Source organism: Herpailurus yagouaroundi, unplaced genomic scaffold (assembly GCF_014898765.1).
Source record: "Herpailurus yagouaroundi ecotype Mexico unplaced genomic scaffold, PumYag 160, whole genome shotgun sequence".
Taxonomy (NCBI): domain Eukaryota; kingdom Metazoa; phylum Chordata; class Mammalia; order Carnivora; family Felidae; genus Herpailurus; species Herpailurus yagouaroundi.
The window spans coordinates 43956463-43974539 of record NW_024412401.1 but is presented as its reverse complement, the minus strand read 5'-3'; the positions used below and the strand labels follow the sequence as shown (position 1 = coordinate 43974539).

General features: G+C 42.1%; 1 protein-coding gene across 11 annotated transcripts in view; it reads right to left on the bottom strand.

Moving 5' to 3' along the window:
* The window catches only part of CNTRL (centriolin), an 84970-nt gene that overhangs the window by 29097 nt on the left and 37796 nt on the right, over nucleotides 1-18077 (bottom strand). For 10 of the 11 annotated variants that reach the window (XM_040482144.1, XM_040482151.1, XM_040482148.1 and 7 more), the window contains 10 exons: nucleotides 17051-17204; nucleotides 15763-15983; nucleotides 12390-12566; nucleotides 10141-10275; nucleotides 6703-6848; nucleotides 5601-5808; nucleotides 4937-5116; nucleotides 2127-2306; nucleotides 1017-1133; nucleotides 607-751 (listed from right to left, as the gene is read on the bottom strand). In XM_040482144.1, coding sequence (XP_040338078.1) covers nucleotides 607-751; nucleotides 1017-1133; nucleotides 2127-2306; nucleotides 4937-5116; nucleotides 5601-5808; nucleotides 6703-6848; nucleotides 10141-10275; nucleotides 12390-12566; nucleotides 15763-15983; nucleotides 17051-17204 — 1663 coding nt within the window. The remainder of the gene's footprint in view (nucleotides 1-606; nucleotides 752-1016; nucleotides 1134-2126; nucleotides 2307-4936; nucleotides 5117-5600; nucleotides 5809-6702; nucleotides 6849-10140; nucleotides 10276-12389; nucleotides 12567-15762; nucleotides 15984-17050; nucleotides 17205-18077) is intronic. The other variant, XM_040482149.1, reaches the window with a different exon arrangement.

Below are 18077 nucleotides of genomic sequence, written 5' to 3'. Positions count from 1 at the left end.
AAGTTTTTGCTAACACTCAAAGAGGATAGACGTACCCTTCTGTTGTTCATTTATAAAGGGAGGCAGAGAAAGAAAACAAACAGATTTGTAAACATTATTTCTTTTGAAAATTCAAAATTTCTTGTCTCATTGTAATCAAGTTTCTTAATACCTCACTTACATAAAATGTTTAAATTCTTTGCTTTTATTCATTAAGCTAATTATCACAGCTCTGGAAATCAAGCATGGAATTGATCTATCAGAGCTAAATAAATTGCTAAGGTGAAAAACAAACAAGATGATTTTTTTTTAAAGATGATCTGACATTAGAACTATAAAACCACTATAAACTGACATTAGAACTATAAAACCAAAGTCAAAGCCTAGGGGCCCTTGGGTGGCTCAGTCGGCTAAGTGTCTGACTTTGGCTCAGGTCACGATCTCACAGTTCAGTTCATGAGCTCGAGCCCCACATCGGGATCTCTGCTGTTAGTGCAGAGCCTGCTTGGGATCCTCTGTCCCCCTCACCCTTCCCCTCCCCTGCTCACACTCTCTCTTTCAAAAATAAATGTTTTTAACAAAAAAAACCCAAAACAACGAAAAAAAAATCAAAGCCCAATACTTTACCAGCCCCAGTGAGGTCTAGTAAATTCCGCAGCCTTGCGATCTCTGTCCTTTGCCTCTCCATCGTCTCATTCAGTTTCTCCATCTCCAGCACGTGTGAGTTTGCTACTCCAGGGCCTACATCTACTTTCTCCATCTCAAGTCGAAACTATTTAAAAAATCACATACACAAAATTGCCAACGAATATTCTTTCCCAGATGCACCCTGAAATTTGATTTAGTAAATCCAGAACTTTTACCTACACTTTACTAATGAGGAAAACGCATTACTCCTCGTATTTAAATTGCACTCTGCCTGACACGTGGTAGAGGACAAAGTGCTGATGAACTACTGACTATATTTCCAATAATATTGTCTCTCGGGAGCTGATATAGGACCAATAAGGGGAAGGTGTCAGGGTACCAGCACTGACCTGCTCCTCTTTATCTCTGAGAAGGTTCTGCAGGAGTTCAATCTCAGCTTCTGCTCGGGTCAGATCCTTGGCCGCCTGCGCTGCCTGTCTGCTGAACTTCTCTGTCTCCTGCAACTCCTGCTGGGACAGAGGTATGAGAAAGGCAGCACTGCCATCACGTGTTGTCGTCTTCATTTCTTTCTGCCCCTCAGACGGACTCCTCTGTTTTCGTCCGACTGCCTGCCTGGCCACCCTATGTGTGCATGGCGCCTGGTCCCACCTCATCCTGTGCTATTCCCATCACTTGGCAGCCTGCTCCGCCCCTCTACGGGGGCCACGTGAGCAGGGGGCTGCATCTGAAAGAGCAAGGGCTAGCTTTTTCTTTTTTTTTTTTTAATTTTTTTTTTTCAACGTTTATTTATTTTTGGGACAGAGAGAGACAGAGCATGAACAGGGGAGGGGCAGAGAGAGAGGAAGACACAGAATTGGAAACAGGCTCCAGGCTCTGAGCCATCAGCCCAGAGCCTGACGCGGGGCTCGAACTCACGGACCGCGAGATCGTGACCTGGCTGAAGTCGGACGCTTAACCGACTGCGCCACCCAGGCGCCCCCATGGGCTAGCTTTTTCTTCACTGTTCTACAGCCTTCCACGACTGAGGTCTCTCTGGACTCTCATCATTACATTTTCTCTATGATCTACTGTCCTAATCTCATGAGCATTTGTACTCTTTAAAACCATTAACAGATACCATCTCAGTCAGGAGGCAAAACAGTCCTGTAGGTCACATATTATCTGACTGCACAAGATGAAAAGTCTGGGGTTCAAAAAGATTCTGTGGCAAGCCTTTAAAACCTTAGTTCAGGTGTGTATGGGCAGCTACCTCCCTAAGTGGAGCTCTACACCTTGAGGTGGGGATGGTATGTTTCATTTGATGGCTCTCGTCAGGGCTCAGTAGAGGGACCCATGGCAGGGCTGTGACTGGAGAAATACAATCTTCAGTCTGAAGGGGAACAGACAACTTTACGGTGGTTTATAAATCAGCCAAAGCCTATAAGAGCAGTGACACAAGCAGCTATGGTTTGGGGACAGCAGCAGCACCGTGGAAACTTGTTCTGCACGTGTGGACTCACCTCTGCTCGCTCTTGGTTAATTTTCATAACAGTTCCATGAAGGGACCTGAGCTGGTCTTTGGCAATGGTGAGCTCAGCTGTGGCCAGCTTATCAGAGGCGGCCACGGCTTTCTTTAGTTTCTTTAATTCTCTGTCTAAGCCGAGAAGCTGCTCCTGAGATTTGGCATCTTCAAGTTTCTTCTGAAGTGAAAGAAACATTAAACAAACAGATGAGTCATTTGGTAACGATGAATTAAGACATAAGCTCCATGAGGGCAGGGACTCCATTCACTGCTGCATGGTCTGTGCCTAGAATAATAATACATGGTACAGGGGTGCCTGGGTGGCTCAGTCGGTTGAGTGTCTGACTCTTGATTTTGGCTCAGGTCTGATCTCACAGTTCGTAGGATCGAGCCTGGCATTGGGTTCCGCACTGGTGGCATGGAGCCTGCTTGGGGTTCTCTCTCTCCCTTTCTCTGCCTCTCCCTGGCTTATGATCTCTCGAAAGTAAACAAACTTAAAAAAAATAATACACGGTACAAAGTAGGTGTTCCATATTCACTGAGTGAATGAATAAATAAAACCAACTCAAAACTGTATGGTAAACTTAGAAGGAAATCAGTCTTATCAGTCAAGAACCTCAGTGATCATAGGGTCGCCTGGGTGGCTCAGTCTGCTGAGTGCCCAATTTTGAGTCAGGTCATGATCTCACGGTTCATGGGTTTGAGCCTTGCGTTGGACACTGTGCAGACAGCTCAGAGCCTGGAGCCTGTTTCAGATTCTGTGTCTCCCTCTCTCTCTGCCCTTCACCTACTCACGGTCTCTCTCTCTTTTTCTCTCTCTCTCTCTCTCAAAAGTAAACATTAAAGGGGCTCCCAGGTGGCTCAGTTGGTTGAGCATCTGACTTCGGGTCAGGTCATGATCTCATAGTTTGAGTTCGAGCCCCGCATTGGGCTCTGTGCTGACAGCTGGGAGCCTGGAGCCTGCTTCGAATTCTGTGTCTCCCCCTCTCTCTGCTCCTCCCCGCTCATGCTCTGTCTCTCTCTCTCTCCTTCAAAAATAAATAAAAACATTAAAATTAAAAAATAAATAAACATAAAAAAAAACATTATAAAAGGACCTCAGTGATCATAGATTCACTCATTCATTGGAAAAACATTTCCTGGCACCATCACCAAGTGATAGACCAGTCCCTTGGGATCACTGGGTCAGGCACTGGGCATACAGCGATAAATAAAACAGACTTGCCTCAAAGAGCTTATGAGAGATGGATATTAAACAAACACTCAGAAAAACATATAACCCAAAATGGTGGTCAGTGCTATCAAGGGACAGAACGAAGTACTATTTGAGAGACTGTGGGAGAGACCTAGATTGGTAGGGAGGGAGCAGTCAGAGAGGAGGGTGGAAGAATGTGGTCCAGGAGAGGGAATGGCATGCGGGAAGGTCAGGAGAACTTACTATTTTTGAGGAACTGAAAGAAGGAGCATGGTGATAATAAGAGGGAGCTACGGAGAGGCAAATCATGCTGGGCCTTATAGGCTTAAGAATTTGGGTCTTTTTTTTATAACAACAACAGAAGTTGCTGAAGAAAGCGGAAATGAGGGGGGCTGACAAGAGCCCATTCATGTTAGTGTTTTAAAGTTTATTTATTTATTTGGGGGAGGGGGTTAGGGGCAGAAAGAGAGAGACTCCCAAGCAGGCTCCACACTGTCTCAACTGACTGAGACACCCAGGTGCCCCTTAATTTATGTTTTTAAAGAGCATGTTGGCTGCTCTGTGGAGCAGGGTCATCAGTGGGAGTGGGAGAACTGTCAGATGGCCACACCAGCTGTCCAGACGAGAAGTAATGGCTGGATGGGGTGGTGGCATCCGAGAAGAAAAAAAGGACCTATATTCCAGATGTATTTTGGGGGTGGACTGAACAGGACTTGGGAACTGAAGGGTTCTCAGTGAAGTACGAAGCACGTCATTGAAGCTGGGAGAAGGGAGAAGGGAGGTGTGGGGAGTGACAAGGTATGAAATGGTGAGGCGTAGGACAGTGAACTTCCCAGAGAGAAGGGGAACGCTGCCCATTTGAGGCTGATGACCAAGAGATGACAGTGATACCACTATGCCTGGTGGCTGCTGTTTTTCTGCAGGAATGCTTAGCATGGGCACCCGCCTAAAGAAAGCTTTTGGCTACAGTTTTGTCAGGTAAGTGAGACGGAAAAGGACAAGGGATTTGAGGACTTTTGCAAAAACGGCTATAGTGGTGGACCATGGAATTTAAATTGGACGACAAGGTATACGGCCAGGAAAGCCTAACAGACAGAAAAGGTGGGGCTGATGCCCTGGAACTGTGAGGGAGGCTGAGGAATCGTCAGTGTGGGGGCGCAGTGAGAGAGACAGAGAGGGGTGCTGTGGTTCGGGACTGCAGAGGGGGTGGGCACGATTTCTCAACTGGACAAGGTCGACGATGTGACCACGGGAGGAGATGGCTGAGGGGGGATGGAGAAGCTCAAAGAGAGGCCGCAGGATTAGAAGATGAGGAGTTAAAAAGTAATTTCCCGTGGATGTGTCCAACCGTGCACAGGATTTCTGAGGAGGCAAACTCCTGCCAACGGCACTCAAGAGTCTAAAGTCACTCCTCGCACGCCAGCTCTCTCGTTTTCATCTACCATGGCTCCTCCGTGTCTCGGGCCCTTGATTCAACCACAATGCATCCCGGGTTCCCCCGGGTCCAGTTCCCCTGAGCCAGCAATGCTGCCGGAGGCGACCGTGGGCCTGCTCCCCGGGGGCAGGGTCCAGCCACAGGGATACAGATGGCACACTCCCTTAGTCTTCCCCACCTTTTTCTCTAACTCCTGGAGTTGGGCCAGAATTCTCTCCTTCTCTTCATCAGCTTCCTGAAGTTGGAGATCTGTAAGGCCTTGGATTTCCTCCATACTTTTTAGATTTTCTTGCAAATAGTGAATTTCATTCTCCAACTGTTGGATTCTCGCTTCGTGCTGCCTCTTATCGAAACTAATCTGTGAGAAAATCAAGTTTTGAAGATGATTTTTTAAGCAGAATATAAACTTCTTAGAGAACTACATTTCATTTTACTAAGGAGCGTAATGACATTTTGTACTAATGAGTTACAGGGGGCGGTTTTATCTTGAATGTTCTCTAGGATGCATTTTAATGTTTGCCTCATCATTAAAATAATTACATCCAGAAAAATCAGATTCTGGCATCATACTGCACCCTAGCAATATGGTATTGTTTACCCACAGGTTCAGAAACATTTCTCACTTGCTTCCAGAACAAGGAAAACACAGCCACAAAGAAGCCTGACTGATATCAGTAACCATATTCAGGGCTGAATTTTAGTCGCACGCAGTCTGACTGGTTAAGAGTGAAAACAACAGTAATTATACTGTATTTACGCGAGGAAGGAAGCACTGTAATTTGTTGAAAAACAGGAGTATTGGCCAAACGCTTCCCTCCAGCTGCCTCAGGCCCCTTTCTTACTCTCGCTTCCAGGGCTCTCTCGCAGGCATGCCTGAACTCCTCTTGTCCGTTCACCAGTTTCTCTTGTTGCAGAGCCATTTCTTCCTGGAGTTTTCTCTCTCTCACTTGTGCTTCCTGTCTTTCCCACTGGGAGCGTGCAAGGATTTCACTGAACTGTTTCTGCAAATCAGCAAGACTTTTCCCTAAGACATCTGAAGGAGTATGGATTCTGGTAAGGGGGGAAAAAAGACGGTATGTGACCTCTTCTTTCTCATGCCAGACACTGGGTGCAAACTGTGTTGGTAACATCAGTGCGGGACTAAAAGGAGCTGCGTGGAACAGTGACCGGGAATCAGCACACAGAGCAACTGAGCATCTCCTAAGTGCGAATCAATGTTTTAGCCAATGACTGCCGTCACTCCGAAAACACAGGCTCCTAGCAGGCTAACAATGCTTGCTCAAAGAATAAATGTCCCCTTCATATATTTAAATGCACCTTGGCTTTCTTCTGAAATTGATTTTCTATTTAAAATGCATAACGTGGGGGCGCCTGGGTGGCGCAGTCGGTTAAGCGTCCGACTTCAGCCAGGTCACGATCTCGCGGTCCGTGAGTTCGAGCCCCGCGTCAGGCTCTGGGCTGATGGCTCGGAGCCTGGAGCCTGTTTCCGATTCTGTGTCTCCCTCTCTCTCTGCCCCTCCCCCGTTCATGCTCTGTCTCTCTCTGTCCCAAAAATAAATAAACGTTGGAAAAAAAAAAAATAAATAAAATAAAATAAAATGCATAATGTGGCTCTACTTCCTGACCACATGCAATGAACTTTCAAGAGTTACTCTTAAAACTTCTGTTTTAATTAAATTAATTAAAGTAATTAAATTAATAAATTAATTAAAATGATTTAATTTAAAGAATACCTAAAAGTATGAAAGATTTAAAATGTAAAAAAATCAGTGACAGGCAATTTGAATGAAGCAATCTTGTGTCTCAATCATGGAAATAGGACTTGGGAAACCTTACAAAAGAAATCAGCCATTAGCGTAACTTAGGAAGGTGAGTCCATATGAACCTCACATTCATAACTTGGCAATCTTAACACCAGGAGGTCCCATCCCAATTTTCCATTACCTCATTTCCCCGGCTCCTGACTTCAGTTTTTTCCTTAGCTCATCCACGCGAGCTGCCACGTCTTCTGGACGAATCAAACCATCAACCACATGGTTAAGGTGATTCTGGAAATCTTTAAGTTGCTGTTTTAACAGGTCATTGTCATCCTATGGATGGTGGTATAATGGGGTGGTAAAAGTTACCAAAAGAAATTAAAATACATGCACATCCGCATACACAGCCTGTATTACTTGTCATATGATAGTTTTATTCCACCCCCTTTACCAATTTTTTTTAAAAACCCTTTCTACTTGGGCTGACAGTATCTGAATCTACTGATCAACCTAAAGTCACAAAAGACAGAACCAGGCATTAGGATGTTTCCTGATGTGATACGAAAGCAAGTACCTGTGTTCTTGCTGAGAAGTAACTAAGATGAATCTAAATAAGCCTCTGTTTAAGAACATGTTAATCAATACCATAAAAGATGCTACCAGCAAAATCTAGGATGCGAAACTCCAAGGGACAGAGACCTGGTTTTCTTTATTTATTTTTAAATTTTTTTAAATCTTTATCTATCTTTGAGAGAGAGAGAGAGAGAGAGAGAGAGAGAGAGAGAGAGAGATTGAGAGTATGAGCAGCAGAGAGAGAGGGAGACACAGAATCTGAAGCAGGCTCCAGGCTCTGAGTTGTCAGCACAGGGCCCGACACAGGGCTTGAAGCCACGGACTGTGAGATCATGACCCGAGCCAAAGTTGGACGCTTAACCGACTAAGCCACCCAGGTGCCCCTGGTTTTCTTTAAAACATAAAGGGGGAAAGGAGGAGGACATCTATAGACTACAAGAGACTTAAGAACCAAGTCAACCAAATGCAATGTGTGTACTTTATTTGGATCCTGGTTCCAACAAACACTTGTAAAAACAGATAATCTTAAAATTTGATGTTAGGGAATTCTTAAAATTTTAAGATATAAAGAGGTCTCTGTTTATGTTTTTTTTTCTTTTTTAAGGCTCTGTACAGTATTTACAGATAAAGTAAGATTTTCAGATTTACTTCAAAATAATTCAGTGTGTGAACAAGTGGGAGGGTTGGGGTATGGCAGGCATTATGGATGGAGTAACACTGGCCACGGGTTGCTAACTGTTGAAGATGGGTAATATGTATATGAGGACTCATTTTAGTATTCTACTTTTGTATGTGTTTGAAATGTCCACAATTCAAAGTTAAAAAACAAAACCAAAAAAAACAAAAAACAAAAAACAAAACCAACAACTTTCCCATAATTCTCTGCCAAGCAACTAAAAACTGAAACCTCTAATACTAAAGCTTCTCTAATAGCTTATATAATTCTCTGTGGGAGTATCTGTTACATGCCAGCATATTTTCACTATTAACAAACAAACATATGTGGATCCAAGAATTAAATTCATACAATGCCCCTTGAAAGGGGTTGCATTAGAGTGCAACCCACTCTCGTTAAATTCCTGGATAATTACAAAGATATTTCAGGGGAAGAAGAATGCACCAATCTGACCCTGTTAGCTCAGTCTGGTGACAAACTGAGTGAAAGAAAGTAAAAGAAAACTGTTAAAAATCACCCTAAATTGTAAAGAAAAATTGTTCTACATCCTAAGACATTGATTGTATTGCCCTGAAGTGATTTACTTCAAACTCAGTGAAACACTCTTAACTAAAATGGAGAATTCAGGATTGCAATGAACATGTTAACTGCCTGTCCCATCTGGAGTCTGTTATCTGTAAACTGTCCTGAACATTGCCCTGAGGTGCCCGTATTTCTACTACTGTCTAATCCTGGGCACAGGTGATCAAACCAAAGGCCAAACAATCCACAGACTAGCCAGGAAACAAGTTCTCACTCTCTCCAAAATTTGAACCAAGATCCAGTACATCGTCAAGTCTGTAAAAGCTGGCCTTGTAAAGGTATGTCAGCTTAGGGCTGGAGTCAATGCTGGGCCAAATACAATACCCACAGAGACAGAGGAGAATGAGAGAGCCATGTAGTTTCTGCAAGACTGACTGATAGAGCAGCTCTGTCTCCTTTCTTGAGCTAGTGTTAGTAGGTTCTGGTTCACTGCAACTAGATGATTGTCTGACAAAGACAAATGCAGAGTGAGTTTAACTTGAACTCTGTTATCAGGAGGTTAGTAGGCCAAGGACCTAGTTTTAACTAAGGTAGTCTCACAGCATGGGCTAGTGTTCTGGAAAGCTGACTTCGGTTTCTACCTTGGAGGAGAAGGCCCCCGAAGAACACATTTTAGTCCCTTGAAGCGACGTATGCTGAAGTATGTGGGTGAAATAAAGATGTATGAGATTTTCTTTTGAAGTGTTCCAGCCAAAAAATATAAAAGGGGACTAACTAAAACAAGAATGGCAGAATGCCGCTAACTGTTTCAGCAGGGTAAACAAAAGGACATAAGACTATTCAATTTTTGTGATTCAAAAATTTCCACGGTAAATATAAAAAAATAATCTATTGAGCAGCCAACACACACACAACTCAAACGAGAATGGAAAACGTGCAGGTCTTTTCTGATACTTGTTTCAGAAATTAAACTGAGAGAGGTAAAAATTAAATTCTAGGTTACATTTCCCTAAACTTTAAGGAAAAAATATCCAAGGCCTTGAAAGAAGGGAGAGAATGTGGGTGAGCTGTTCAGGCTTATTTGTCACAAACCCCCCCTGCCTGGAAGCCTTCCTTAAGACCTTGGCAACTCTGCGCCTTTATTTCTGGTGAAGTATGACACCTGCCCTGTCAGTCAGCCAAGTGGCCCTTGGCCTCACGGATTTGGAGACCTGGTGTTGATCCAGGTACTTGTTCACTCAGACATCTGTGCTCTCTCAGAGAGTTTAATTGTCTGGAAAATCCTGTCCACCTGCTTCTCTGGCAGTTTGTCGGGCAGATTATTGTGACAGTAGCAGTAAAGACATTCCGCCAAGGCAAACCCCCACAGATGTAAAATGACTGCCTTTTTAGTAGAACCCTTTCTGAGAAGGCGACTGTGAACACTGTTTACAGTTAAGAAGTTCTGCAGCCCACTCTAGCTAAATTCCTGGATAATCACAAAGATATTTCAGGGGAAGAAGAATGCACCCATCTGATCCTTTTAGCTCCGTCTGGTGACAAATCTGCTTCTCAGAGAAACGCAAGGTATGGCTGTCACCCGTGAGTTTCCACAGCACTGGCTCTTTACTCCTGACACTGCCTCCGTCTCTTCACATCACCACCACAACACAAAAGATGCCCATATTCATAATTTTACAACGATGGGCTCACAAGAGGACAGAGGCTCTGGTACCGTCCCACCCAGAATTCTTCTCTTCTAATAATTCAAGTAGCCTACAACATGTTGGCACAGGCTGTTAAGGGTCTGACTACAGGCAGCAACACCTTAGGGTGTCCTACGTGAGAATGCACCCTGGACGAACGCGTCTCTACCTGCAGCTGTTTAAGTTGTGTGCGGAGCTCGTTGTTTTCTTGGTCCTTTCCTTCGGAGAGCTGGGCTTTTCTGAGGGCATTCCTGAGGGCTTGCTTTTCCTTCTCAAGTTCTGCTTGAAGGGCCGACTGTTCTAACTATTGCCGTGGGAAGCAAACGATATGAAAACATAAAACAGCAACAGCTTTTTCAATCTAAAAAGCCATAAATAAATTTACATACACGCACAATTCCTTGCTAGCTATGGTTTCATAGTAACTCCATTTTATGTCCGTACGTTCAGATTTCAAAGCCCAAGTTCATCTTTTTCACGTCTCCTTCAACTATTAACACTTAAGAGTAGACATCACAAGGGGCTCAGCCCAGATATACCAAATTAGAATCTCAGCGCTGGGCCCACGGACCTACCTTTGAGAGTTCTGTGAGTGATTCAACAGAGACTGCTCCTCTTTTCCGCAGACCAGTATTTCTCAAACTGTGGTCCTCATCAAAAATCACTTGGTGTGCTTGTGAAAAATGCAGATGCCCAGACTACCTCTCAGACTCAATGGGCCAGAAGCTCGAGGACAGGGCCCAGGAATCTGCATTTAACAAGCATCTCAAGTGACTTCATAGAGCTAAAGTACACCAATTAGAGATCTGTGGGTCAGGGAGAGACTGCTATGCTCCGTACCCTCAACATATGGCTTGAAGACCAATTCTGGCAGTGCTGATTTCAAGAAGGGGAGAGTCCCTTTCAATACCCAGTAAATCTGTGAAAAGGCTAGGCTGCTATAACACTTCTGTCAAGACTCACGAGGGGAAAGAAAAGGACAATGGAAATACAACGGAGAATAGATCTTCAACTAGTAAAGGCTGGCTTGAAAACTTAAGAGAATTTATTTTTTATTTGAAATGAGATGCCATTTTATTTACCATTATTTAGAAATCTGTATTTATTCTGGCATTTTAATTGTTTTCCCCAGCTTCCTATTTTTGCACTCTGATCTTATCAACTGTAGTTTTGTAAACCTTGGTACTCTTGAGAAATATAATCCTGACAATTGTCAAGTGGTTTTGATATCTGATAAGTAAAGGGATACAAATTAACATAATTACTACAATAAGCATGACTTTTTTTTTCCTTTTCTAATCACACGAATGCTATTTTACATACATTCCTGGGAATGTATGTCATTTTCATCCAATAAGTGCATACTGACCCCCTTCGTGACCAGGCACTGAGAAAAGAGAAACAAGCATATACAATCTGGGTATTCACTGTGCTCTGGGTCTAGCAAGAGAGACAGACAGTCTGAACAGATGATTATCAGACACATGATAAAATGTTTTAACTGAGCACAGGCTATAGGAAAACCAAAGCAGGATCCTGAACCCAGATTTCCAGCAGGCACAAGAGGAAGGTCGCGATGGGCTTCCTGGCGAAAGATGTAGCCTATGTGACTAACAGCTGAAGAAAATGACATTTTTAATCTGAGTAAGAATACACTGTAACTGGCCCGTCTGCCTCTCTGCCTTGATCTCTCACATTCCTGCCTACTCTTCTTCTTGTTCCTGGCATCCAAGAGCCATACTTTCAGCACTTCAAATGCACTGTGCTCCCTCTCCTTGCCTCTGCCTAGAACATTCGTCCCTTACCCCTTCCCTTTGCACCCCCGCTGCCTCTGCCCAGCAAAATCCAACTCACCCTTTCAGTGAGTTTCTCTAGGGCAGACTTCCCTGACCACCCCACCCCTGCTATCCCTTTCTTTCTCCCACACCCGTGTCACCTACTGCACTGTCAGCTCCACAGGGACAGTGACTGTGTCTGTGCTGGTCACTGCAGCATCTACAGCACCTGGCCCTCAAAGGCCAATCAGTAAGCGGTTCTTGGGTGAATAATTATTTCTCTAATTTGCAAGTACAATATAAACTAGTAGATACTTCGTCCAACCCAAATAGAAAGTAGCAAAATAACATAGAACAAGGTGCTCTGGTGCCCAGTATTTCCCTTATCCTCACTATAACCCCTTTTACAGACAAGGAGGCATTTTTCAGAGGCTCAAGAGCTATGACGTGATCTGCATGCTCACACAGGGGTTCACAGAGGTAGTATCTGAACTCAGAGTATCTGACTCCAAAAATGTATACTCTTCCCATCATTCCATATACAGTATATTACAAAGTCTTTAATCTTGCATTTAATTAAAGAAAGGCTGGTATGCTAAGACCACAGGGCTTGGATTCTAGATGGCTTTATGCTGCTGCTTACCTGGCTGAACCTTCTAAGTTTTTCCAACTCCTCCTTGAGCTGGCTGGCTTCCGCATCCCGTATCTTCAGCTGAGCCTCTAGCTCAGCCTCATAGGCACTGAGATCTCCCTGGGTCTGCTGCAGGGATACATTCACCTCATGCTGCTCCTGGAGGGCACTCTCCAGTTCTGCGAGCTCCTGTAAGGATTCGGTATGTTTATGGAACCCGCTGTTCTGCCTAAGCATCCGCAAGCCATCATAAGTAACCTGAGCCCTGTGAACCAAATGGCCAGCCAATGCTGGCCTGGCACAGAAAGCCCTCATTAACAATACAATGAAGCCACAGGCTGTGCTTATCCAGGCTGGAAACCAAAGTCCTGACTAAATGTAATCAGAAAAATCAGTAAGCTACCGACATGTTTTCCAAAGTAACCATCTGTGTGATACTTTAAATGTGCCTGAATATGTAAGAAGAGAGGGGTATAAAACGTTAGGCCTATTCTCCATCAGACACTGGAATAAATGCTTTCACGTGTATTCTGTTGAACCTTCACGGTAACCGTGTAAGGCACGGCATTATCCTCATTTCACAGAAGAGGACAGAACGAACATGTAAGTAAACTGCACAGGGCTGCGCAGTTAAAAAGACAGGATATGAACCCAGATCTCTGACTCCAAAGCCCGCACCCTCTTCTATTAAACCACAGCATGTTCAAAATGGGACTAGCACTAATATTAAGGATGACAGAGTAACTCGAGTGAGTACTGACAAAAGAAATACATACTGATTGGCGTACCACAGTTCTGATTCATTTTAGCCCGTCTGTTTTTTATGATTAAACATTACAGCTTTCACCTATTTATTTGGGATCTCGAAGAATTGGATCAAACGATTCTGGATTAAAGAGGAGGCTCTTGTGATAAGAACTTCCACAGAAGAGTTTCTCGGGGAGGTCTGAATTATATGAGTTGCTTGTTCAAAATGCAAACTCCATATATAACCAACAAAGGTCCAGAATATTTAGAGAATTCCTACAAATCATTAAGAAAAAGACAGACAATCCAGGAGAAAAAATGGACACAAAACATGAATAGGGAATTCACTGAAGAGGAAAGCTGAATAGCAAATTAACAAATGGAAGGTGCCCAGTCTCTCCAGTATTCAAGGGAAAATGCAGTTAAAACAAGATACTCGTTTATTTAGAGCATAGGGGAACAAGCTGAACAAACCACGAGAAAACAGCAGACAAATTCAGAATGTGGGACACCCTATGGGACCACTGGCCTCGTCTCTACACATACATTTACACACACAGCTGTAAAAGGCATTCTCGGTACAACTGGCAAAATCTGAACGTGGTTCAGATATTAGATGATATTAGGGAATTACTGTTAATTTTTCCAGGTGTAATAATGGTATCGTAGTGATGTAAGAAAATGTCCTGATTTTTAAGAGATATGTACTTAAGGGACGATGTCATGATGTTTGCCAACTTTCAAATAACTCAGGGGAAAAAAACCAAATACAGCAAAATATTTTTTGAGTCTGGGAGAGCATATAGATATTCGCTGAACTATTCTCTCAACTTTCCTTATAAATGTAAAATTTTCATAATAAAAAGATACCATTTCAAATTTAGCAGGCTGGCAAACAATAAAACTGACAAAATGTTAAATTTCCTGAATGTGATAATTATTCTCTTAGATATTCTATGTTAGAAAATGTCCCTGTTCCTAGGAAATACACGATGAAATATTTAGAAGCTAAGGAGGATGAGGTCTACAACTAATTCTCAGATGGTTACAAAAAATTCATATAAAAGTATGTAAAAAATTATATATGAGAAGAAGAGAAAGCAGATGTAGCAAAATATTCATTGAGGACTCTGAATGCGGGGTACAGTGAGTTATGTGGATTATTCTTGCAACTCTCTTGTGAATTTAAAATTATTTCAAAATAAAAGCTTTTTAAAAAATAAAAGTTGGACAACACTAAGGTGTTAGCAAGGATGTGGTATAGTGGTGGCCCTCGCATTGCTGGTTGGAGTGGAAACTGATCGAATCACTATGGATGGTAATTTGACATGTAATGAAGTTGAGCAGGCACATACCCTCTGACTCACAGTTCCAATGTGAACATAGTCCCCATGCTCAAGATTGTGTGCAAGGATGTTACGCTCAACATTGTAATAGCAAAAGACCAGAAACCACCTAAATGTCCTCCAAGAGGAGAACGGATAGGCAATAACTTTGTGGTAGCTACCTACAACGGAATGCTATATACCCTCACAAAAATAAGCAAAGCAGAGCTATATGTATCAACGTGTATAATTTCCCAAAACATAAATAGGAAGGAAGACAAAAGTGACCAAAGAATATGTACAGTATGATATCTTTTACATAAATCTTAAAATTGTGCAAAACAATGCTACATATTGCTTATGGATGACTTTATATATAATAAAAGAGAGATGCAGAAAAATAAATATATCAAGATTCTGTTACCTCTGTAAGGAGGTACACACAGGGTTTCGAATATATCCGTAGTTTCATTTCGTAAGCTGAGTTGTGAGTGCATGGTGTTAAAAACAATTTTTAACATTTTAATCTGCCTGAGAAATTTCATAATGCTGCATATATGACCTCAAACTTCTAGCACAAACCCTACGAGGGATGAAATTTGGGAATTGGGTTCTCATGCAAGATAAAGTTTGTCAAACAACTAAAACAGATCAAGTGAAATCTCCAAATGAATGGCAACAAGCCAGGTATAGAAGGGTAGAGTTTACAACACGGCCTCTTGTTTGGTAAATAGTTAAAATTATGGGGGCGCCTGGGTGGCGCAGTCGGTTAAGCGTCCGACTTCAGCCAGGTCACGATCTCGCGGTCCGTGAGTTCAAGCCCCGCGTCAGGCTCTGGGCTGATGGCTCGGAGCCTGGAGCCTGTTTCCGATTCTGTCTCCCTCTCTCTCTGCCCCTCCCCCGTTCATGCTCTGTCTCTCTCTGTCCCAAAAATAAATAAAAAAAAAGTTGAAAAAAAAAATTTTAAAAATAGTTAAAATTATGAACAAGAAAATTATGTTGTGCTTAATTTTGCTGTACAAATAACAACCACTTAATACAGCTAATGTAACAGCTACAATTTCGCAGTGTTTAGAGTTATGGGATAACACATTTCAGGGATAGAAATTCAGCTAAAATAACCTTCCTTTTCTTAGTAAAGGAAAAATAATGATTCCAAGTGTGTCACACCTGGGGGGGGGGCACCCCACTAAATAGCCACTGCGACTTTTTGTCACTTCAGATTGCACAGCTGCTAACTTCCTTAGCTATCTTAATTTGGACGTCACCTACTTCTGAGGCTCAGGAAACAGGTAAGAAGAAACAAATCATACCTTCCTCATATTTTCTGCATCTATGGCAACTATTTCCAGTTGGTCCCTTTCCTGCTCGACCTCACTCAATCTCTGGAGCAATGTCTCTTTCTCATCCTGTAGCTTTTTGCACTCATTCTGGGCCTGGGTTGCCTGGCCTTTGATAGTCTCCAGGTATTCTTGTAACCCACTGATGACACTCTCTAAATCCTTCTTCAGGGCTTCATTTGCTGCTATTTGTCCTAAGCAAAATGGAAAAAGGGAAGGTGACAATGTATACAAGAAAATGCTTTCAAGATATAGAACTACAGCATTTAGTCTCCTTAGTTATTTGTTACTGGCTAAGAATGAAATTGTAAATGGTGTACTATCTCATTTTTTCTTTTTCAAGATATAATGATAGTTTTTCCCCTCTCTGGTCTACAGTACAGGACTACTAAGTAGCTACACAATAAAAACAGTATATTCAGTGGGTATTGCTTATAAAACGCTCAATTCAGGCTATAAAAAGTTTAAAATAAAATAATGAAAGTAAACTTTTCTAAATAAATTTCCAAATAAAATAATGAAAAATGTGCAGCAACACTGTGAGTTCTTGCCGCTAGATACACAAAACAAAACCACTTCCGGAAGGAAGACTAATCCAAGACCGGCAGCATAAACATGTAACTTGAAGACTTGTAAAAAAAAAAAAAAACCACCAACCAAATCATATACTGGGTGCTTACCATGTGCCAGGCACTTTACGAACACTACCTCGTTTAATCTTGCCAACAACTAATGACTGAGACAGAAATAACTTGTCCCAGGCCACACAGCTGATAATGGCAAAACGGGGATTGGGATCGTTTTACACTACTACAACCTATATTATCTTCCTTTCCCACCATTATGGCAAAGTCACAATCTCAATCTGCATTGCAAATGTAGGTCCTAAATTCTTCCCATACTCTCCTTATAACTAGAAACTGAATGCCCGGTGTCAATGGGCTCTTTGTTCCTGAAAGGATTATATGCTTTGAAAGAGAGCGACATGCCCCAGCTTACCATGATTATACACTGGCTTCTAGCCTACTGAATGCAATGACCTGACTCACTAGGAATCAATACAACAAAACTAAAATTGAATTTTTTTTTTTTTTTACTTTTTACTTTGATGAAACAAGTATTTTGGGTACTCTGCAAATATTTCCCTATCAAACACTAGTACGAACAAATGAGGCATATCAGGATTAATGCCTGCCTGAGTGTCACTTGTCTTTTATTAATACTAGAACTGATTTACCTTAAATCTTCCTTAAATTCTCACCTTCAGTAAGCTGTTGTTCAAGGTCCTTAATCTCTTCAGTCTCTTTGGCAATTCTAGAAAGTATCTCATCCAAACGGCTTTCAAGTTGTTTGTACTGCTTGTTCATGATGTCAAGTTGTTGTTCTTTACCTCTTTTCTGAGCCTTCATATGGCACTGAATTGAAAAATAAAAATTAACAAAGTCCTGAGTTCCTTATACTCTTAAAAAAAACATAATGCTTACCATTTCTAAAGGCAGAATGGAAAATGAAATGTAACATTTTGAGTCTATTTGTGTCAGGCCTTGTGTTGTTTTCACACAGTGGTTTTCATTTAAACCTCATAACTTGATCTGAAAATCACCTCCATTGTACAGATATGCAAATCGAAAATCAAGGAGATTAAATTATTTTTCCAAGGGTACAGCCACGAGGTAATGTAGTCAAGCTCAATATTCTCTGCAGGGCATTAAAAACCAATTAAAATTGGTTTCCAAAATGTTAACTGATTTTTTATACTCAGTATAGCCATAGAAAATGAGTGTATTCTAAAATGTTAACAAGAATTATATCTGGGTGGAAGGATTACAGATTTTTTTAATGAATATTTTTAGTACTAAACATTTTGTAATAGACAATACCTTTTTAATCAGAAAAGCACATTAAACACACTTTTTAAAAAAAGGTTTCTTAGGGAGAAACAGAGACATGGAAGAAATACTTAGAATTCAAGTGTATTTTTGATTCCTTAGACAAAGAAACACATGATTTTTAGGTTCGATACACTGGTAGCTGAGACCACCACCATTCAGCCCAGTCACTGTCAAGATGGAGGGCCACACGGAGGCACACTCCTCTACCAAGACATATGCCCCTGGTGGAAAACTGAGTTTTCCCATATTCACACAGCCACTCACACCCCAGAGCCACCGCATTAGGGAGCTACTGTCAACTGAAAACTGGACTGTACTTCCAGGTGGGCTCAGGGAAGAAAAAACAACAACTGAGAATCAATGTCTGGTTTAACCCTTCTTTTTACATGTGAAAAC